The sequence below is a fragment of the Colias croceus genome, chromosome 10, assembly GCF_905220415.1.
Source record: "Colias croceus chromosome 10, ilColCroc2.1".
Classification (NCBI taxonomy): Eukaryota; Metazoa; Arthropoda; class Insecta; order Lepidoptera; family Pieridae; genus Colias; species Colias croceus.
Window position 1 is genome coordinate 8,498,552 of NC_059546.1, and position 23,835 is coordinate 8,522,386.

General features: G+C 33.2%; 3 protein-coding genes and 3 non-coding genes across 6 annotated transcripts in view; 3 read left to right on the forward strand and 3 right to left on the reverse strand.

Moving 5' to 3' along the window:
• Positions 1–4,038: 4,038 nt before the first annotated feature.
• Positions 4,039–5,940, forward strand: LOC123695025 (glutathione S-transferase-like). Its single transcript, XM_045640709.1, has 4 exons — positions 4,039–4,191; positions 4,690–4,857; positions 5,134–5,273; positions 5,711–5,940. Exons 1-4 carry the CDS (start codon positions 4,056–4,058, stop codon positions 5,876–5,878), a joined length of 612 nt encoding a protein of 203 aa, XP_045496665.1. The 5' UTR covers positions 4,039–4,055; the 3' UTR covers positions 5,879–5,940.
• A 277-nt stretch (positions 5,941–6,217) lies between these two features.
• Trnat-agu lies at positions 6,218–6,291 on the reverse strand. Its single transcript has one exon. It is a non-coding gene; the product is annotated as a tRNA-Thr (tRNA).
• A 1,082-nt stretch (positions 6,292–7,373) lies between these two features.
• On the reverse strand, positions 7,374–7,447 carry Trnat-agu. The gene has a single exon. It is a non-coding gene; the product is annotated as a tRNA-Thr (tRNA).
• Positions 7,448–9,048: 1,601 nt separating this feature from the next.
• Trnat-agu lies at positions 9,049–9,122 on the reverse strand. The gene has a single exon. It is a non-coding gene; the product is annotated as a tRNA-Thr (tRNA).
• A 3,789-nt stretch (positions 9,123–12,911) lies between these two features.
• Positions 12,912–16,049, forward strand: LOC123695152. The gene is made up of 3 exons (XM_045640894.1): positions 12,912–13,085; positions 15,076–15,234; positions 15,689–16,049. Exons 1-3 carry the CDS (start codon positions 13,019–13,021, stop codon positions 16,021–16,023), a joined length of 561 nt encoding a protein of 186 aa, XP_045496850.1. The 5' UTR covers positions 12,912–13,018; the 3' UTR covers positions 16,024–16,049.
• Positions 16,050–21,570: 5,521 nt separating this feature from the next.
• The window catches only part of LOC123694842 (C3 and PZP-like alpha-2-macroglobulin domain-containing protein 8), a 163,462-nt gene continuing 161,197 nt past the window's right edge, over positions 21,571–23,835 (forward strand). The window contains exon 1 of the mRNA XM_045640437.1: positions 21,571–21,713. The gene's annotated coding sequence lies outside the window, so the exon portion shown is untranslated. The remainder of the gene's footprint in view (positions 21,714–23,835) is intronic.

The window sequence follows — 23,835 nt, forward strand, 5'->3', positions numbered from 1 at the left end:
CTGATAGATAATAGATATTTCTAGGGATACCGTAGTTAATTACTATAATGTAACTAGCTGATTCATGCAACTCAAACTGGTAACGTATTTCAATTTTTATTTACTTTTCACTACTTAGCAGTTCCTGAGATTAGCGCGTTCAAGCAAACACGCAAACTACCTACCCAAACAAACAAGCTATTCAGCTATATAATATTAGTAAAGATTATTTTCTTATTGCAAATTTAACAAAATTGTATAGATTAGGTACGGTGACGCCCATAATTACAGCAATGCTAGAACTCTCCTGAAACCATTAATACTTGGTTACAGGCATAATCAATTGCTTCTTAATATATTTTTTGCCGTGCAAATTGTGTATTTCAATTCCTTATTAATCTAGCGTCTAACAATTAAAAAGTAAACCTTAATACTTGGTAGATTTCCCTTGAGGCGGGGGTCAGTATTGTACAACAATTGCTTACAAAGGCATTATTTACCGCATTTACCTAGCTATAACACCAGCGGGTAAATAAACACCATCCTTTTACGGATATTTTACTTGGAATTGTGGTTTGTGGTAGGGTACAGGTTGCAGCGGTTTTTCTTTTAAATGTGTATATATTAGCTCTTTAAGCTCCTTGTGTTCATTTAATATGTAAAATTGTTTTATTTTAAATAAAATGAACGATTAATGAAAACAAGTGCCTTAATGAAAAGGTTTCGAGTGAATGTATTTCGTCATCGCTATGTTAAAGTATGAAAAATATGAAGTGAAAATTTGGATATATACGCTCTATCTGCACTTATGGAAATCATGGTTCGAAGTGTATTTTAATATTATGATGATTTTAGTCTTTACAGTACCTATCAACACAATGCATTTAATACAAATATCATTATCGATTCTGTATCCGTATAAACTAATCAAATATTTATCCTTTAGCAAATATAAACTAACACGACAAACACTGATTAGGCATCTCTTTAAGCCACTAAAACCTTTTTGTGATTGACTTCGGAATCTATAAATATTTTGATTTACACGCTGCAGATTAATACGCTAATTTTATAGTAGGGGAGCCCAGGATGCTAAATGTGGATTTACTCGAGCGTCACGGGAACCTATTAGAATTGGTAGATTAGACCATAGCGAGAAAAAAAGGTCCTATAATGTTTTCACTTTTAGCGGTGGGGAAGGGTTTTTTGATTTTTTTTTAATTTAAAAAAGAAAAAAATTGGCTTGGAAATACTCAAGCGCGTTAGATATTGATATTTTGCATGCTCCAGGACGTCACTGAAAAATAGTATACGTTAATCTGACGATTTAAGTGGCGATTTAATCGCTATGAAGAAAGGGTAAAAAATTAAAGTAATATCATTCGAGCGCGTCAGATTAATATATGGGGGGGTTAATTACAATATAAGAAGTCCCCATTTCGCTAATCTGGCGATTCGAGCTCAACCTTAGGGAATTATGGATTATTCAAATTTTCCAGCGGGGCCCCTGAGCGCACCCACCAACCATAACTGCTCATATTGACTAGAGGTACTAATGAATAGCTAAGGTACCGTCCCTTATAGTAATCTGACGCGCTCGAGTAAATCCCAAAATCCCCTCTTGGGCTCCCCTACTATTATTAAAGGACAAGCACTTAAATACACTTAATGTTCCTTCAAGTCTATTAATTTTATTTTACTTTGGTTTCTATCACGTTGTATTTGTTATAACACAGGAATCATCTGACTCCGCTAATATTTTAATATAAAGTTTTTCTTTGGTCAAAACGATTTTTACCAATTTCGTCTGTTTCATATCTTAATGAGGTTTATTGATCCGTTTTACTCTTCCTAATAAAGTTAGAACAAAAAATCTATCACTACAATAGGTCGGTAACCTTTAGGCTCTCACCGTAATGATATTAGACTAATCCTATGTTACTCGAAAATATTGTTATTTGCATCCAATGAAAGTAAACACTACACCATATCTTTATAATTATTAACATATAATTATATATTTTTACGCTTAAAGTACAACCATACTAAACCACTAGGCGACAATGGAAACCTCTACTAAATTACGGGTTCCAAGCTAGTTGCGCCTAAGAAAGCACTCACGAGGTTAAACATACACACCGCATATTTTTGTTGTATATTTGTATTTTCCTTCAATTTATTAGCTAGGTAATGGTTTACTTTTATTTTCTTTTTGTAAATTGTAAGAAAATAATATATTAGGTGTTATGGGTTTCTAAATAATCATACACAATATTATATAAAGTCTACGTATTTTCTGCCCAGGCCTTCTTAGAAGATCTTAAAGAATGGCAATTTTTATTATTAACGTAGGTGATACAAATATAATGAAATTAGGTGCAGGGGTTTTATATTTCTGAACTAAATAAGGTCGTCTATTTGTATTTATGCAACCTTTTGCTTGTTATACAACAATCTAGATTACAAAAAATTTACTTAGGATAAATATTACCACCAAGAACTCTAATCTCTAGGAGTCTCTTTAGCCTTTGTGGATAGAGACTGCCAAAAATGCTGTTACTATATCAATAAAAACTCCTATATAAATAAAGAGTTCACAGACGTAAGAATCTATGAATACATGAATCTATGAATATCTTATAAATATATTTGGTTATGTTTTTATTGTCATTGCCTTATCTTATCTACCGACCGTGACATTCAGACGACATAGCGCCTGACCTACGATTGTCTTGCAACTTTTACCTAACAATGACAGACAACCTTTGGGAGCGAAATCAATACTAATAATATAAAGCTAAAGCGATTGTTTGTTTGTTTGAACGCGCTAATCTCAAAACTTCGTTTTTTTCACAAAAAATTATTACTCAGATTTATGTTAATTTAGGTTGACATTATTCTTCCATAAATCACAAACACGTGTACATTATGATACAAATAAATTTATTAATAATTTATTTAAATAAATTTGTTCAGAAACATGACATCTGATGTTCATTTTCTGGGTATTATTGTAATTGTACAATCTTTAGCGCTTTCTACGGTCCAATTTAATTCAGTATATATCTACAAAAATATAAAAATACGACCCCTTTATGTTCACGTTGTTCTCTTTCATAGTCCTTGTACTGAAGCTTTTATATTTCTACATTTCTATCTGAATTCATATTAGTTACACATAAATATTTTACTCTTGTATAAAATATGAACATACAAGCTGATATACCTAGTTTTTTTAGTAGTTTTTTCTTATTAATTTTAATAATAAAATATATTCAAGCTAAGCATTTCTCTCACTTTTATTCACTATAAATTAACCATTTTTTTTCAAACAAAACAATAAAAATAGAGTGTGTTTACTTATGTACACGCGTTAGAAGTTATACTTCTTTGGCGTATGGAAAAATATTATACTAGAATATACAACTTGAACATAGTTATCAATTTTCATACCAATTACCACCTAGAACTAACTTCATGCTGTTAAGTTTAGGTGTCGGTGTGCGCGCGCATCGTAAAAATTCACTCTCATCATTTTTCTCCATCGCACCAAAAGAAGTATAACTTCAAAAACAAAAATAATGTAGGTAAACGTGATTGATAGTGTACATTGATAATGGTGTCTGAGAGTTCATGACTTATCAAGTCGTAATAATAGCCATAAAATTTTATGCTTCTTATGTTTGTTTGCTCAAAATATTCTCGTAACTTCACCGAAAGATGAACTGGGTTCTAATCTTTCGTAAATTCGATTTTGGTTTTTTTTTTCTATTTTTTATGACAGAAAAAGTGACCATGTCTTTATTTAACGATTAATACGTTGTTTATTTACATAATTATGTTATCTTATTTGCCAGAAAACTTTTACATAATTGTCTTCCTAAAATTTAACGTTAGTGCTAATAATTATTAATTTAAAATATAATAAGTTAAAAAAATATGTAAAAAAAATGGAAAATACTATATTCAAATCTCGCCAGAGGAACCCTAAATCTCTTATCTCTTCAAGTTTATATAAACCATTTTTTTCACCTCACCTCATTGTTTCAGTGGCTGGAACAGTGTAAGAGTGAACAATGTCGCGAAAACTGCACTATTTCAACTTCAATGGCCTCGCCGAGCCAATCAGGTATATGCTGCATTACGCGGGCCACAAGTTCGAAGACGTCCACTATGAGTTCAAGAAATGGCCCATCCAGAGCATTAAGGACTGTGAGTATTAAATTAATCTTTTAATCTACACTAATATTATAAAGAGGAAAACTTTGTTTGTTTGTTTGTAATGAATAGGCTCATAAACTACTGGACCGATTTTGATGAAATTTGGCACAGACAATCTTTAGACCCTACGAAAGAACATAGACTACCTTTTATTGCTAGTTAAATATAAAGCTAGAATAATTTAAAACATGTTGTTTTTGTAACTCTTAATTGTTACGTAGGACGTATAGAAGCTCAAAAAAGTAGTTGATTTAATATTTATTATGATAATTACACTTTTCTAAGACCTTTATACTACTGTCTGGGCGCCTGGTAAGGTCTATTTTATGCGAAACTATCGGTTGTAATATACCTTTATTTAGCACTCAAAACATACCACAAATTTCCATTCGAATGAAATGAGTTCTCAATTGAAAATTATTTAACTTGTATTTTAAAAGCAACATAAGGTAAACTTTTGACCTGACCTCTCCTATAACATTTTTCTAGCTCTGCCCTACGGCCAGTTCCCTCTATACGAAGAGAATGGCAAGTCCCTGAACCAATCTCTCGCTATCGCGAGGTACGTGGCCAGCCAGAGCAACCTCCTCCCAGCTGACGCGTGGGACCAGGCTGAGCTTGATGCTATTGTCTTCAACATTTATGACTTCTGGTCAAGTAAGTATGCATTTATTGTGCATGTGAGTGTGTGGGCGGGGAATGTGTATGTGTTTGGGTGTGTGTGTGTGAATGTGGTGTTTGTCAACCTCCTCCCAGCTAATGACCAGGCTGAATTTGATGCTATTATTTTCAAAATTTATGACTTCTGGTCTAATGAGTATGTTCAGACGTGTGTGTGTGTGTGTGTGAAAAAGTGGATATTCATGTGTATCTAAGTATGTTGTGCGTTTGTGTGAGCTTGAAGTTAATGTACGTATAAAACGTTATTTTCAGAGGTCCTCGCTTACATCAAGGAGAGTGATCCCGCTAAAAAAGCAGCAATCAAGAATGAAGTTCTTGAAGAAACAGTAAACTACTACTTCTCTAGATTCGAGAAGGAATTGAAGAAGAACAATGGACATTTCAGCAAAAAGGTTAGCTGACGTATAAACTTATAAATGTTCTAAAAATAATGTAAAATAACATAATTATAGGTAAAAAGATTGATAAAGTTTACATATAGAGTGAAATAGATTATAGTTTCTATGGTGTGGCAAATAAATATAAGAAATGAATATTGTTTATGTTTATAAACATCTTATTGTTTATCTTAATTTTATCACACAAAAATAACTCGGTCAATTTTAACTAGAAGGTAGATAACACACTTTTTTTATTTGTTCTCGCATCTACAATATTAAAGATACACAAATGAATTTAAAAACTAAATTGTTGTTTATTCTGTCATAATTCAAATTACTTTTAACATTCAAGCAATACATCGCGACAAATACATTTAATCTATTTAATATATCTAAAGATCCAAGTGCTATGAACATAATTTTTATTTAATTATTTTTTTTCCTTTCAGTTAAGCTGGGCCGACTTCATCCTCCTCGGTATCATCGAAGCCAGTAACTTATTCCTGGGCTCAGAAATCCACACGAAATACCCCACAATTGTGAACCTGGTTAACAAACTGCGAGCACTTCCTGGTGTCAAGGACTATATCGCGAAGAGAGCTCCATACAACCTTTAAATTATTTAACACAATAAAAAACACTATAGACCTTTTGGCATGCAGAGCATGTGTTGTAAAAACAGAACATTTTCATTAATAGTTATACACAGAACATTTTCATTAATAGTTATTCATATTATTAAATTATTATAACTGTTTCAATTGTTTTAATCATCACACAAATTGGATGAAGTACTTATTAGTTCATGTTTTTACTTCATAATCTATTTTGCGATAGCAGAAAAAGCACCTAAAATGATGCTGTTTATAATACGATGCACTCAATCATCGTAAAAGTAGGTAAACAAAATTTTAAAATATTAGAAAGATGTAAAAATTTCATAATATTGAAAAAAAAGGCGCCGGTGAGATTCGAACTCACGATCTCCTGTTTACTAGACAGGCGCTTTAACCAACTAAGCCACGGTGCCGGCGAGCAACGTGCAGAAAATAACAGTAGTATTGCGTAAACAATGGGACTGTATATTATATTATTATTCTCTAGAATGGACTAGTATTTGCCCTTCAAAAATATCGATCTTTACAAATAAGAAATAATAAAACAAAATACTTAGGGCCGATTTTTCAATGCTTGGTTAAAACTTACCCGTCTAATAAAGTGAAAACTATCAAATACGGGCGGTCAGAATATATTTTTGTAATGGTTGTTTAATACGTTAATCAACGAATAATATTTAACCAACGATTGAAAAATCAGCCCTTACATAAATAAACTATAGAGCTTTGTTAAAGAAAGTGCCATCGGCCATTTTCAGAAATTCCCTTGGATTTCGGGATTGCCTTAGAACAACGAATAGATACCAACTGTTGATGGCATTTTCATAATTCATAATATTTTGATTGGTAATATTATGTGGGTATTAATTTTAGCATAAAATAATTGTTGAGAAAAACTGAACAACAAACTAAAACTAAAACTCAAGCATTAAGAACGTTTTTTTATTAACAGTGTTACAATATCTAGTATATGTATAACGCGATTGAAGTCGGGGCGCACAACTAGCCTTTTATAAATATACTAGCTATCCGCCCACGGCTCCGCCCGCCCTGCCTATAACCTAAGTAATTATATACTCAAACTTTCCTCTTGAATCACTACACACATCTATAAAAAAAACCGCATCAAAATACGTTTGCCTAGTTTTACAGATTTAAGCATAAATAGGTACAGAGAAAGCGGCTTTTTCAACAATATAATAGAAAGCAAAAAACAAATCACTATCTGATTTATTCTTTAAGATACTATAGATATAATTAGGTATTTAATTAGGTATTCTTTAAGATACTAGCATACCACCCGCGGCTTCTCTCGCCTTGTCTATAACCTAATAAATTATATACTTAAACTTTCCTCTTGAATCACTCTATCTATTAAAAAAACCGCATCAAAATCCGTTGCGTAGTCTTAAAGATTTAAGCATAAAAAGGGACATAGGGTCAGAGAAAGCGACTTTGTTTTATACTATGTAGTGATATAGCAGATAAAAAGTAAAGGCGCCGGTGAGATTCGAACTCACGATCTCCTGTTTACTAGACAGGCGCTTTAACCAACTAAGCCACGGTGCCAACGATCTAAATAATCTAAATAAGGCTTCATTGCTTTTGTCTATTAATAAAAGGTCTATTTACATACCTATTTATTTATTTTACTCTTTAATACAACTAAACAGACTTACATACTAAAACATACAAAATAAAAGCAAGGAGCAGTTTAGTATATTTTGCGGCCTTATCACTTAGTAGTTACCTATATGTGTAAATGACGAAACATGCAAAAAGACAGAGCAATTAAAACAAAGCCAACAGAAAGTGAGTGCCAATCCATATAAATCCACATCTCTATTATTTGTCTAAGCTACGAAAGAAAATCATCACGATTTCCTGCATTTGTCTATTTTTGTTTATAATCTAACGAGCTTTCCGCCCGCAGATTCGCCCGCGTTTTCAAAGAAAATCCCGCATAGTTCACAATCCCGTGGGATTTCCGGGATAAGTCCTATCCTATGTATTAATTCCAGTTACTTTCCATATGTGTGCTAAATTTAATTGTAATCGGTTCAGTAGTATTTGCGTGAAAGAGTAACAAAGATACATAACACATACATCGCATACTTTTATTTATAATATTAGTAGGTAGGAAAGGAGTTAGAGGAGTTAGAGTAGGAGATAGACACTGTTATGGCACAAGGAACATAAATAAAATTGAAATGCCATTTTACCGGTTAGCCAAAGTTAAAAATTCATTTATGGGTCTAATTCCACATTGTATTAAAGAGTTTGGTAGTGCTAAATTTAAAAATTATGTTAAAAATATATTAGTTCAGAGAGCCTATTATAGCATTAAGGAATATATGGAAGATGAAAATCCATGGAGGGTTGTCGCGTAAGAACCACAGGACAGTTCTATGTCATATTATGATATATTATGTAGTTAGATATAAGTTACAGATTATGTAATATTGACATGATTTTAAAAGAGCAACTATGGAGTTTCTTGCCGGTTCTTCTCCATAGATACTGCTTTCCGAATCGGTGGTAAATGTTAAAAATACTTATGTAATGACGATTCGAAAGTGCTGAAAATTCTCTTGAGATCGTTATTTTTCCATTATTATTTTTTAAGTAGAAAAGTCGTCGGAATATACGTCCATATTTTGTTTTTATTTTAGCATGGTGTTATACCTAATTCATTCAATCAATTTTATCTAAATGAATGTATTGGCTTAGTGGTGAGACCTCGGACTTCGAATCGATAAGTCCGGGGTTCGAGACCAGGCGAGCGCGCAGGAATTAAATTTATTTTTCAATTTATCTGCGCATGTTGTAACATCACCACTGCTCGAACGGTGAAGGAAAACATCGTGAGGAAACCGACATGTCGAAGAATTAAAAAGTTCGACGACATGTGTCATCCGCCAACACGCACTTGGCCAACTTGGTGGATTATGGCCTGTACCCTCATAGGAGGCCCGTGTCCCAGCAGTGGGAACGTATATGGGCTGATGATGATGATGATGATGATGAATGTATTTGAGTATTATTCTTCAATAGAATAAACAATGTAGGTACATTTTGGTGAAGTGTTTTTGAAATCAGTTTCTAGTTTGGACATTAAAAATATAATTTTTTCCTTCTCTATAATATTACTATAGATAATGAAAAAGTAAAGGCGCCGGTGAGATTCGAACTCACGATCTCCTGTTTACTAGACAGGCGCTTTCACCAACTAAGCCACGGTGCCAACGAGGGGCGTGCAAGAAAAATAAGTCGACTTACAAATTACCTATAAAACAATAATATAAAATAGTTAATGCACTCGGTCATGTGAATTAAGTGTTTTAATAACAGCTCTACTTGGTTTTTTATACTTAAGATAAATCTAAATATATCAATATTCTTAGGTTATCTTTCGCTCTTGTTTTAATACCATTCTAGAGATAAACATAGAGTACAATGGAAAATATCTATATTATTATTGAGCGTTTAAACATTGTCTTAACTGGAGGGGTATTTAACTGGAAGACTACGCGAAAATTCTACGACTCTCTTCCGCAAAACTGGTATTATATGATATTTCAAAATACATGTCTAATAAAGGACAGGACACACTGTAGCTGTGCTATACAGCTACAATCCTCTATGTACCGTACATTGTACATGACATAAAAATATGTCAACAGATATATCCAAACTACAGTGACATAAAGCAGATTGTTCAAAGTTAAACGGATTTCAAAGCTGTGTTCTATCCCGTTAGATATTCCAACTCATTGTTGGTCCCCAAGGTGAAAACTGGTAAATTAGTTTGGCCCTAATTGCTTTTTGAAAGTTATTCGCCTGCTTTGTGATCCGTCAAAAGTTTCTGGAAAATTCTTGTTAAACTTGCTCCGGCAATTCGATTTAGACAAGGCTATACAACTTTTAATGAGCCCATGGTTTAACGCGCTAAGGCCATGTTTGTTGCTCAAACTTTGTATCCCTATGAATTGGGGGTGACATTTTTAAAGATAGACCCACCAAGTCAAATAACGGAGCGGCAAAATCGTTGAATGTCTAAGCTCCTAAAAAAAAGAGTATTCTAATATTTACTCTTCGATTCATCGTATTCATAAAACCGTTCATAGCTAGACCGACCATACTTACGCACGCGTATTTCCATACATATGACAAGCGCGACTGACGTACGCAATGATGGTCGGTGAAGCTCTGCAACCGGCCTTAACGATAAAATACATAATAAATCTATTTTTTATTGAAATAAATATACTATTAATGGGTGTTTTATTCAAATACTTACACTTTTTTGAGTAAATTAAATAGTTCTTTATGTCTGATGTATCCATGCGTCAATTCGTTTCATGGTAGCTAGATACCCAGATTTGACGAAAAACATGAAGTTACACTGCAACCTTATTTTTCCAATTAATTCTACGCATAATACAGAACATAATATAATAATTATGATGTACATCAAGCCACATTATACCCACAATAATTTGTTTGCCCGAGCTACCGATTTAGTTATATAATCCTTTAAAAAATGGCGTAGTTAGCTTTTTCATGGTTGTATAACGAGTCCTTTCAATGCTCATAGACATGGAAGTTGTAAGAACAATACCGGCTTGTTAGCCTGTGTAGCCTTTCTTCTCGTAATTACCATGAAATTAAAGCGATAATATTTTTCGTTTTGTTTCTGACTACGGCTTTTACTTGAAAAAGGGTGGGTAATTTGCATTCTTTTTTTTTCAGGAAATATAGATATGAGCATGATAAATGAACTAGGTATATAATTATTATAAGATGACATTCCCGGTATGATTAAGTTAGAGTAGTTTAGAAGTCATTAAATATCGCAGTTTATAATCTGTTATCGAGCTCGTAAAATATTATTGCTTCAAATATCTTAAGTACTCAAAAATTCAGGGAAACTTTTGACTTTAAATTTTTGCAAATGTTTTTTTAATAAATTTATTTTTTATTCATTATATTATAATGTAACTACTGTTATGAAGTGAATGCAGTACTATTTATTGTTTAGAAGAATATCTAATAGGACTTGCTAATCCGATTATGATATTCACTAATAGACAGCTACATTATTAGTAAGTGCGTAGGCTGTGGTTCTGTGTTTATTATTAACCTTAATAGCACTGAATAAACAATATTTCAACAAAATAATTGCGTCTTAAGTTGCGTCTAAAGTTTAAAATTTAAACACTACACGGTATAAAACAAATTCACTTTCTCTGTCCCTATCTATATCCCTATGTTTGCTTAAATATTTAAAACTACGCAACGGATTTTGATGTGTGTTTTTTTTAGATTGAAGAGAGATTTTTAGATTTTAGACACATCGTGCAAAGCCTCAAGCGGAAAGATAATACGATAAAATAGAAATAAAATTGAACTAATGTATGCAAAAAGCGATTGTATTCCATCGTTACCATAAATCTTTGTAATTCAGTCTCCTTACACTTAAACCTCAGAACTACGTCGTTGAAAATTCTTTGAAAGAAATACTGCGCTCTATAAGGAAATGAAGTTTTAGTCAACCGAGAGTCGTTGAGACATCTATGTAATTGGAGTTAAGTTCGCATTGTCTAACATCAGTTTCCGTTCAGGAACTTATGCTAGAAGGAAAAGTATTTCTTCTTTTCCTTGTCGTAATACATCTTAATATATTATATAAATCTCGTGTCACAATGTTTGTCCTCAATGGACTCCTAAACCACTTAACCAATTATAATAAAATTCGCACACCATATGCAGTTCGATCCAACTTGAGAGATAGGATAGTTTAAAGGTACCACGGGCGAAGCCGGGGCGGACCGCTAGTATAATTATACAGGGTTACTTGTAAAACACCAGCAACCTTGCAGGACAAGATAGCTAACATCATAAGTAACAACATTTGTTCTACGACTATTGGCATAACGCAATAAATTATTTTTAAATGATTTTTTAAACTTTTGTTGTACTCTCCTAACATTTGTAAGTCTATGTTCTATTCATTATCGGATGGACGACGCGACGCCCCCTTCCCCCTCTCGTTCGCTTCTTGTTTACGTAATTTTCGGGAGGCGTAGAGTTTATAATATTCAAACGGAAAATTAAATGAATATTTATTTTTGTATGAAAATAAAATCTAACAAATTACCAAAAGTCGTAGAACAAATGTTGTTGCTTATGATGTTAGCTATCTTGTCCTGCGAGGTTGCCGGTGTTTTACAAGTAACCCTGTATAGTGGGGTTTCTTATAAAGCTCAGTTTTCTCAACTAGATTGGTATAGATGTCGTGGTCATATCGTAGATTTGCTCATTTCATGAAATAGCCAACATAGTTTGGTCAGATCGTTAAATCGTCAACGTTTCACGATTTGGTCATCAACATTTGGCCAGATCGTATAAAATATGTGTTGGTAATAGGTTAGGTTAGGTTAGGTTAGACTTTAATAAACAACGCACGAGCCGAGCGAGCAAAGCGAGCGTGCCACGGTAGCGGCCGGCGAGTGCCAGAAGCGAATCGCTTTTTAAAAAAGAAACAAAAATGGTCGAATTTCGTGAAATGGCCATCCACGTTTGGCCAGATCGACCACGACATAGATAATTGATATAGTATTGAATGTTGTCTCGGGATATTTAATTTATTTATGAAGCTTTTATTAATAATTATTTTCATGACCATCTTCATTGTATCGTTATTTCACACGAAAATACGTTCTTGTAATTTCTTGCTCCTCAAATCCTTCTTTTAATTTATTTGCTCATGATATAATGTATTCTAGCTTGTGAGGAAAAAAATATATTCCGCTGGGTTTTCGATCAACTGTACTAAAATTACAGGAACTGAAAACATAGTAAGTAATTGTTAGTTAAAATTTAGCACAATCATTATAACAAATTTCGATGAAAATCGTATAAAATACGATGTAAAATATTGTAAATTACCTACGTAATTCTAAGTGCTAAATAATTAAAAACCACAGCAAACTGCTGATTTATAAAGTCGCAAACTTCGTTAAGATTGAGTAGAAGAGGTAATCAATTCCAATATTTACTGCGTACTAATTAATTGAAGTGAAAAATCAATCAAAACATTCATTTTACGGAATCAACACGGATCTGCTGAACGTCGAAATGCGCGTTCGAGATTTGGCTTTATTCTGTTCTGTTTTTATTATTGTTAACGCAGGAAAGCCAAAAGGTAAATGTTTAAATTAATTCTTAAATAAAAAATATATATTGCGTTTACTGCTATATTGTTCATCTTAAATTATTTATTAATATTACTATAATACTAGGTACCTACATAGAAAAAAGTATATTCAACAAATTCTGTGAACTATATCAGTCTAGTGCAATGCGCGCTCAAAAGCGGACGCATTGCGCTGTGCAGAATATGCATAAAAAATAATTGATATTTTTTATTGTCGACGTTATCGCTCGCAACAATGAGCGCTACGCTTGTTCCTAATGAAGTCCTGGCATTCCTGCAGTATCAGCTGGATGTCATGGATGAAGTTAGCATAGAGCAAATTTGCACCAGCAATTTTACGGAAGAAGAGATACGTGACGCCAAATCACTTCTCTTTTCGGCATTGAATATGGCCGACCGGATGCCGTCTCGCAGGAGGGACGAGAAGGGAGAGAGGAGTCTACGGGACATCATCAAGGTGTTCAAGGAGACCGATCCGGACGACGTGCCGACTTTCGTGGCGAAGGATTTGCGTAAGCTGCCTCCCGTCACTTTCGACCACGTCGACGTCACCCGCCTTCTTAAGGACATCACTTCATTAAGGACTGCCCTAAAGGAGATGGAGTTTAAATTTGGAGCTTCCCAATCCACCATCAACGATCTGCGTAATGAGGTCGTCGCCCTGCGCGATTCAATTTCATTATGTAGGTCAACGGAGGTTTCATATGTGAACACACGTCGTGGAGCGCAACGTGAGACTTTTGAGTCAGCGAATTTGACGACGCCGCCGGCCGTCGACCGCGTCACGCCGCGCCCCGCCCGATCCGCGCCTCCCCCGGAGAGCCCGCCTCGTGTAGCCAACCTGACACCGGCTGGCTACGCGGCCGCTGCCGCCAAGCCTCCCGTAAAGCGGCAAGAAATCACCCGAGATGGAGATCCCGTTAAGCACAGGGACTCCCCGCGCCGTGCGGCACACTTGTCGAGCGTGAATAGTCATCCACTCGATGAGGAGGGATTTACAAAGGTAGAGAAAAGGAAGAAGAAAAAGAAGCCCTCCTCCAACAAGTGCGGTACCGCCCCGACCGGTAACAACCACCTGCTGCGGCCCGCCATACCGACGACGCAGCTGTACGTGTCCCGCCTGCACCACTCCACCCAAGCTTCTGATGTAGTGGAGTATGTGCGGGTTAAGACCAAGTTTATCGTGAGGGTCCAGCGCCTGGAGCCGCGCAATAATTTGAATTTTAATTCATTTGTTGTGCGTGTACCGAGCGAGCAGCTGTCGATCTTCATGAGCGAGGAGTTCTGGCCCCGTGGTGTCGTGTTCCGGCGGTTTCGCGGGCGGCTTCGCAACATCCAGCCGAAGCCCATTCAGCGAAATATGACACTGCCAGTGCCGTGAATTGTATATAGTGTAGTGCTTAATAGTTTTAGTTATAAAATATTATATGTATGTTAGTCTGTAAGGTATTTATTCTATGGGTCTGTACAATTTATTGTCTGTTACCTGAAATAAATGTTATAAATAAATAAATAAAAAATAAAAATAAATATATCGACCTCTTCAGCGTTATTTCCTTCGTTCTAAGAGATTATGAGAAAAAAAAGATGTTATAAGTAAAAATGAAATTCATGTTATATTTTCTTCTTATTTTTTTTCTAACATATATTTCAACTATAGCCATAAACACAATAAAAATCAAAATAACATAATATTTACATTTAAAATTAAAACACTACTTGCATAAGGGACTGTGTGTGTATTTTGTGGCGTAAAAACACCCTGGCTCATTTTAATATTGTAGAGCAAGTTCCTCAACATTGATAATTCTGCATATTGAAAAGAGAGCCTAGTTCCACTTTAAAAGGTGGCAACACATTTTCGTACACGTCAGATAGATTTGCTTGTGGAATGCTTACCACAAGGCAATCCACATACTCGTTTGCCTACACTTTAATAAAAAATACACACATTGCAACAATTTTTCTTATATTTCAGAAAATTTCGATGCAGACTATTACTTCAGTTCTTCGCTAAGATCGACGGAGACGTGTGACCATTTATCCAAAATGTATTGTCATCTTGAATGTAATAACAAAAATGGAGTGTGTATTGATGGCAAATGTTACTGCTTTTCCATTAGAGAAGCTAACGCTGGTAGGTAATTGTTTATTAGTTTTAAAGCGATAGGCGTAGTTACTAAAGGTCCTGTCCCATAGATTTAGTTAAACCGTCTATTATGAATTGAACAGCATAAAAGTAATGGTTTGATTTTTGAAATTTGATCGAATAATAAAATTTACGAGGAAGGCTGTTCTGGATGATTTTACAAAAGTAACTGAATAGTAAAATAGGACATAGTTACTAATAAAGTAAGCAGAATGCATGAAAAGAAACGAACGTTAATTTTGCAAAACTCAAATACTTTTTTTTAAATCAATTTAAAGTAGAAAAATGAAACTACAGTTTTCAATTCAATACGTTTATTATATCTATTACCTTTAGGTAATTATGTTCGTAAACAATACTAGGTATAATGAATATAGGGTATCAGAATGGCAACATCATATTTTGTTCATCCACATAATCAATAATTTTTTAACCTTTCTAGAAAGATCCTCCATAACAAATAACTACGAGAACTCTCAAGAATCGCTGCAATACGCTCTACGCCCCACGGTCCGTCACCACATAGCACATTTCTGCCCAAACCTCGAGATTGCCAGATCCTGCATACGAAAATGTATGGTAGAAGGGAAGCCGGCCTTTTGCGGCAAAGACCACGTCTGTTATTGCGGACATAAGTACAAAAATACCGATATTAATCACAAGATCGATGCTCAGAACGTTTACAATCAGTTTAAGGATCTGTACACTAAATATTTTGGACCTAATGTCAATGGTAATAAGGGACATGGAGAAAATATCGATGCAATTGAGATATAAAATTAAAGTATTTAACATCTAAAACGGTTTGGATTTATTGATTCCACATTAATTAATCATGTTGCTGTATAAAAAAAATATATATATTACTTATGTTTGTAATATTGAGATGTTTCTCGAACTATTTCTCTACTCATGCTTTGATTTTTTTCTTAATTAACCGAAACCCTAAATATAATTTCTATTATTAGGTAGTTATTCATATTAAACAGTATTTCTGTAAATTGCACAACAAACAGTATTCAGATTCTTTTCAGTAATTAGGTAATCTCCCTACAAATCAACAAAATGTATCATAACAATAACAATATAACAATTAGGTTGTTCTGAAAGATCCAACGCCTAAGGATTCCTTACATAATACATTTGGGGTTTGTAAGTGCGATCAAGTGAATTTTAATTGCAAACAACTTCCGTACAAGTTGTGGAACTGCAATATAATTACTGGAAGAGCCACAAATGTATTTGCTAATTCATATTGATTCTTAAAATATGTTTTCCATATAATTTTTTTGTGAAATATTTTTAAAAGATGAGAGATTTATACTTGTTGTTCGAATCACATTTAATAACAACAAAGTAGAAATGATTACGGATATATTGTGTAAATGCCACAATCCAGTGATGCTGGGACCAACTGATCAACTACCCCGGTTGAGAATTTCCAGTATATCAAGAATCCGATCCATTTCTAATACAGCGATCTGTATCGTCTATTTTATTACACTTGCACTAAAATAATCGCAATGTTTTTTTTATGTAAATTGAGCATAAAATAATAACAATACGTTCTTAAATGAAGAGAAAGTACGCTCAAATAATATGAATTATAACGTTTGGGGATATATTCTAATTCAAAATGTCAAGAGCCATCAATTTCCCGGTCCTCGTATTATATTCATATAAGGATTACGTAAGTTGAAATTCGATATTCTTCTCGACTTTAACGACTCCCAGATACGTTCTATTGCAATTTTCGATGAATGATATATTATAAAAATTTGCCTAATAGTAAAAAGCTTTAAACGTAAAGCATTATTACGATAAAGTTTGAGGTTAATTATTATCAATACACTAAATAAATTCCGATTGTCATCTTAAATTATCTTTGTATTTTTATGGAATTAAAAAAATATACATTTTATTTATTATTAGTTTATTCTAGTTTTTGTATATCTTTGTTCATTGAGTTTACAAGTGTCGGGGGATGATATTTCATTGATTTTGTAATTACGAACGGCTTGATAGATATTTAATATTCGAGAAATTTTAGTTTCAATGCAAGTATCTAAACTTTATTTGCATAATTGAATAGCTTGTGGCTGAAAATATAACAATATATACGTTTTAGCATAGATTGGAAGATGATATAGAAAAGATAAAAACAAAAACTAGTGAAGAGATGATTTTTTTTTCAATTTTAGGACATACTTTCCTATATTTTATTCACTTATAATATTATTATATTCATGTGTGTGTTTATGTGAAAGAGAAAGGAAGAGAGACACATTACAAATTGGGTCACACTTCCAAAGGGGTTGCTACGACACCCCCTTAGAATATTGATGCTATATTTACAATATTATGATTCTTTACGATCATTGTGTGTCATGTGGTGTACATAATATTATGTAATGCTTTGGACAGTGTTGTTCATAGTATAATACGCTAGGATATGCAATAAAAAAAAAACCACAAAAACATACATACCTACTATCACTGTGCTCACAATTCTCCGAAATAAGAAATAATTCTAATTTTAAAATCTTTCACGCATATAAACTAACAATCACGAAAAGTCGCAGATTGTACTAATCTTCATATTTTCAATACTATATTACTCTTCCGCGAATTCTGACATTTAAAAACCATTCTAAAAATCTAAACACCATATTCCACCTCCACAAAAATAACTCCCTCTATATATTGTTAAAAGGTTTTTCTATTTCACACATTTCTATGCGAACGCTGCTATTTTTTCCCTCGTATCTAATTTTCCGGCCTCAGATGTTCATGCGTGAGATATGTTACGAACAAATTTAATTTGTACAGTCTGATGAGATATGACGGTATCCGTTTAAACTATGTATTTCATTGCAAGTTTGGTGTACGATTTGCACGAATAGAATGTTATGTAGGTCTTTTTACATAGTTGTATTTGTGCTTTTAAACTGCATTATAAACTTGTAAGCTGCAATCTGGCTTTAAATTTAATACAAACTTAAGTAAATACTAGCTTACCGCCCGCGGCTTCGCCCGCTTTCTCTAAAACGATTTGAGATTTAAACTATCCTATCTCTCAAGTTGGATCGAACTGCACATGGTGTGCGAATTTTATTATAATCGGTTAAGTGGTTTAGGAGTCCATTGAGGACAAACATTGTGACACGAGATTTATATATATTAAGATTATGTTTGAATTGTCAAGGAGTAAATGCATATTACTACTTACTAGTATTAATGTGAATGAATGTCCTTCTTTATCTAGGAACGAAAACTTTTTCGTGTCAAATTAAGTGTGCGAACAAGGGTGCGAATAAAATTGAATGATCTTATGAAAAAATAAAATAACGGATGTTTTAATTCCATATTTTCTGACATATTCTTTGAATACCTTCATTCTCGGTTTAACGCCCAACCGATAAACGACATGAACATTTGGCATAACTATAGAGTTTTTTCCATGTTTCAATTCTCTACTCGTGTGTTTCATAATATTCGTAATTTAAAACACAAAATATACACTAGGTACTTCACAATATACATTAGATTAAGCATAATCCATACTATATATAATATTATAAATGCGAAAGTAACTCTGTCTGTCTGTCTGTTACTCAATCACGCCTAAACTACTGAATCAATTTTCATGAAATTTTGGTATGGAGATATTTTGATACCCGAGAAAGGACATAGGCTACTTTTTACCCCGGGACAATGACGAAATCCCGGAAATCCCACGGGAACGGGAACTATGCGGGTTCTTCTTTTGACTACGCGGGCGAAGTCGTGGGCGGAAAGCTAGTATAATATAAACACATAAAATAATTACATTCCAGTAAGACGCCATCACCACAATACAATACAATAACATTTATCAAAACAACATGTTAATCAAACAGCATAAGCCGAATCGTACAATAGAAATTCATCTGTCTACAAATCGTTACATTTATTACATCATTACCAGACCATAGCTCATCCCCATTAATACATAACCGATTGACAGACCCCTTAATTCCCATAACATGAACAAGGGTCTGTCATGTACATTGCAGTTCATAGGGGATTGATGTTTCAATGTACCTATTTATGATGGATTTGAAGTTGTTTGTATGTGTGGTATGAAATTGGAGAGTGTGCGAATGAAGGATGTGGATCGTGGGTGGTCTTTTTAAACGGGAAATTATAAAGATGAAAGTGATACTGCAAATCAATTCTGATAATGAAACTGACATAAGCTTTTTGATTTTAGATGGTATGGTATGGTTCTATATCAATAATCTTCGAAAAAGATAGACACTTTTTAACTGGGCATAAAATAAATCTATTTGTGGGTTATTTTGTACAATAGCCGTTTTCTATTATAGTATGAAAGGCTATCTGTCGTTTTCTATTATAGTATATAGGCATGATAACGTTACATAAACAAATCCAAAAACTACCAATACTTATCTTGTTCATTATAATGTAAAAAAGCTTATAACTATATATTTGGCAATCCAACACTGAAAGAATTATTCAAATCGGACCAGTAGTTCTTGAGATTAGCGCGTTCAAACAAACAAACTCTTCAGCTTTATAATAGTATAGATTTATTAAAATACATCTCATTGGATATTAGACAAGTATCAAAATTAAACAACCATACTCAATAGGTTGTCCTAATCAAACATTACATGGTGAATTGTTAATGACAGTGATTGTTGACCTTAAGCAAATATAACTTATGTAACAAGGTAATATACAAAGGTAATGTATGGTTTAACTATACCAATTAATTAGTGCTAATCCTTTTCTATTTATATAAGCGTTAGTACGATATATAAAATTTTCAACAGAGGCGGTTGTTGTTAAAGAATTGAAAGATGATAAAGAACATAACAAAAAACACGGTGCTAGAGCAATACTAATTTATTATGGGTTAAAGTAAATTAACACGTCTTTATAAAAAGTAAAATATAATATGTTAAAATAAAGCAATCACGACAATCGATTACAAAACTGCGAATCTAACAGAATTTACGAAATTATATTTTCTTGTTTTGCACTTTACAAAGTACAATTATTGAAATATGTTACTAAATTAGATTGTATTGAGAGTGAGAGATTGAATAAGTACGCAGTACGTGTTACTTAGAAGTCAAGACAGACAATTAATTTAATAAATTTTATTATTAACTAGCTTACCGCCCGCGGCTTCGCCCACTTCGTCTAAAACCTAGTAAATTGTATACTAAAACCTACCTCTTGGATCACTCTATCTATTAAAAAAACCGCATCAAAATCCGTTGCGTAGTTTTAAAGATTAAAGCATACAAAGGGACGTAGGGACAGAAAAAGCGACTTTGTTTTATACTATGTAGTGAAGTGTTCAATAAAATTATAAGGCAAACTGTTTTATACATTTTCTATTTTTGAATACAAAATTATACCATGGTAATGATATATACAGAGTTATTCGTACCTCTTAACATATATAATTATCTCTTACATATATATTGTGAGCTATAGAAAAATTATTATTTCAAAGATAAATAATATATTGAAAACGACAATATGAAAAAAAGCATATAAGAAACAAATTTATGAACAAGATACCGTAAATTATTCCCTGAATATAATATAATGGAGTCAATGAAACCTAAGAAGGGTTCACAAGCAGGATCGTCGTCAATAGTCAATTAGCGAAATAAAACATAATTTATTTCAATAATTCAATCTGACGCTTCCTTATCTTCCCTCTCCCTTTAACTAACGGGGGTCGCGATAAATCTATCTCTTTTGGGCACAGCACAATTGCCTGACTCGGGATGTTATCTACTTCCTATAAACATAATGCAATATATTTGGAAGTGACTCCACTTTGGCGGTATTGCGTAACAATGTAATGTTGATACTTTTGTGTATTTATTCTTCAATCAATAATCATTTGTAATAATCATAATATTATGTAGATAAAAATAATGTTGTATTTATTATATTCCTTAATATTATAATACCCATCATATTAAGACAATAATCTTGAAAAATGATGAAAAACATCAAAACATTAAATTATCTTGAACTGCATAATTTCTATAAAATTCTACAATAACTGCGAAATTCTAATATTAGTTGCGAAAAACTTATTTCTTCCTTCAACATCGAACTGTAGAAAATTTTATAAAGCATTCCTTCGGTGATATTTCCAAACATGAAATTTCACGCTTATCATAATAGAGCATCCTGTAGATCGCGCAGCCTCTCTTCGATTGGCCTCACATCTCCCCTCATAGCTCGTAGCAACGTGCCTGTCGTGTCGTAGACCCGCTACGGGACGGACGTTTCGCCGTAGCACTCGCGTAGACCTTGACATAAATAGCGTTATCTTACGCGAATTTTGTTTCGGTTGTGAAAAGATTAAGGACTAAGGATTCTATAGATGTTGACTTTAGTGCTGTGATTGTGGACTGACTTGCAGTTATAAGGTACGTTTTATATAAACTTAGATTATAATATGATATTGTTTATGATCAATCGAATGAAGCTTTTCATCTCGAAGACTTGTTTCGTGGGTGTCATTGCGTATCGGCTTTGGTTAATTGTTTTATCATTTTCTTGAGGATATTTTCTTATATGCATTTATGTATGAATGGGGGTTTGAGAATATTTATGTAATATTTCTAATGGAGCGTTTAATTGCTATGTAAAAGTTTTTGCCAATATTCGTTATTTAAGTCATAATGTAGAGTCATTATTAATTTAAACATTTTTACAAACGTGTAGAAATATCCATCGCTACTTTCTATGTATTGGTATGGTAGTTGTTAATAATCTAGAATAACATATGCGTAATTCGGGTACCTACTATACAAAAAAAGTCTTAACGAAACAAAACTGTACTTAAATTATTTTTGCAACAAAATTACAGTACCAAAAAGGCGTGTATACCGAAGTAAATATTAAGGACAAACAATACCCGAGTTGGTAGTTATTTTAACAATTGTGCCATTGTAGTTACAGTTCAAGAAACGCGTGTTTATGTAACAGTGTTATTTTGTTTCTACATTTTAAAATGAAAAGAGCAAAATTTTAATCTTAAATTTTGTTCAAGTAATTTAATTTCTCTTTAGAAAACAATAGTGAGTAAATTTGCACATAATATTATATATTATGTCCCAGCAGTGGGAACGTATATAGGCTGACGATGATGGTCATATATATAATGCGAACTAGCTTGCATTCGAAACCAATTAGTTAAATAAACGTTTTAATTTGCCTTATAGAAATAATATTAAAATATTAATGAGATACTATCTACATATCTATGTACAAAGGGACATCACTGACGCAAGAGTGTTCTCAAAACACTGGAAGCATTGCCGCGTTGAATAGCAAAGCTAACGGGAAACAAAATATTATGTGCTTGCTTGGTCACCACTATAAATGACTAAATATGCTAATATAGCTTCACAATGAAAGCGTCATTAGTTTCTACGTTAATTTTTTATAGACCAAATATGGTATTAATTTATTCAATCAATTCAATATACTTTTAGAACCAATTTCTAGAGAGCAGTCACTAAACTTTGATAATTTATTTTCTCTGATGATTTAACTGATTAACAAGTACAATATATTAATTGCAAATATACCTGCTATAGCAAGCCTGTAATGGAGTTACATTAGATTTAATTATATTTTTTTGTGTTACTAAAAGAGAGATTAAGATTTGTACTGAACATCTATAATATAAAAATGAATCGCAAAATGTGTTGGTAAGCGCATAACTCGAGAACAACTGAACCGATTTCGTTAATTCTTTTTTTATTACATTTCTTGAAGAACGAGGATGGTTCTTATGGAGAGAAAACGTAAAAATGTACCACGGGCGAAGCCGGGGCGGACCGCTAGTTAACAATAAATATACATTTAGGAGTCTGCAACAAAGCTTATGTAATACTATATTTGGTACAATATAATTATTACTGATCGGAAATCGAATTACTAACTACATTGTAATGAGGCTTCATGTTAGTATTGTTATCATGAACAATTAACACACCGTTATAATATAATACGCAAAAGCATCCACAATATATTATTACAACGTGATTGTTAATTAAACTAATTCTACAATCAATTATTAGCTACTTTATGAGCATAGTACTCAATGAAGCTATTTTTAAAATTACTAAAGCGTCTGAAAAGCTCTATCGCTCCGTTTAGTAGTACATATTTTTTAAATATTCCAATTTATTTTCGTCTAAGTTGCTATTATACTAAAAGAGTGATAGCAATTTAATTTGTGTAATATAAAAGTGAAAATCGTTTTGAGCTTTGCCGGCGTAACTACAATAGACAGACAATTTATTTTTAGTAAAAATTGGTCTGTTAATACCAAACGATCAGACCTTAAACTTTATAAATCCTTTAATTTATAAGATACTAGCTTTCCACCCGCAGCTTCGCCCGCGCAGTCATAGAAAAACCCGCATAGATCCCGTTCCCGTGGGATTTCCGGGATAAATCCTATCCTATTTCCCGGGGTAAAAAGTAGCCTGTGTCCTTTTTCGGGTATCAAAATATCTCTATACCAAATTTCATGCA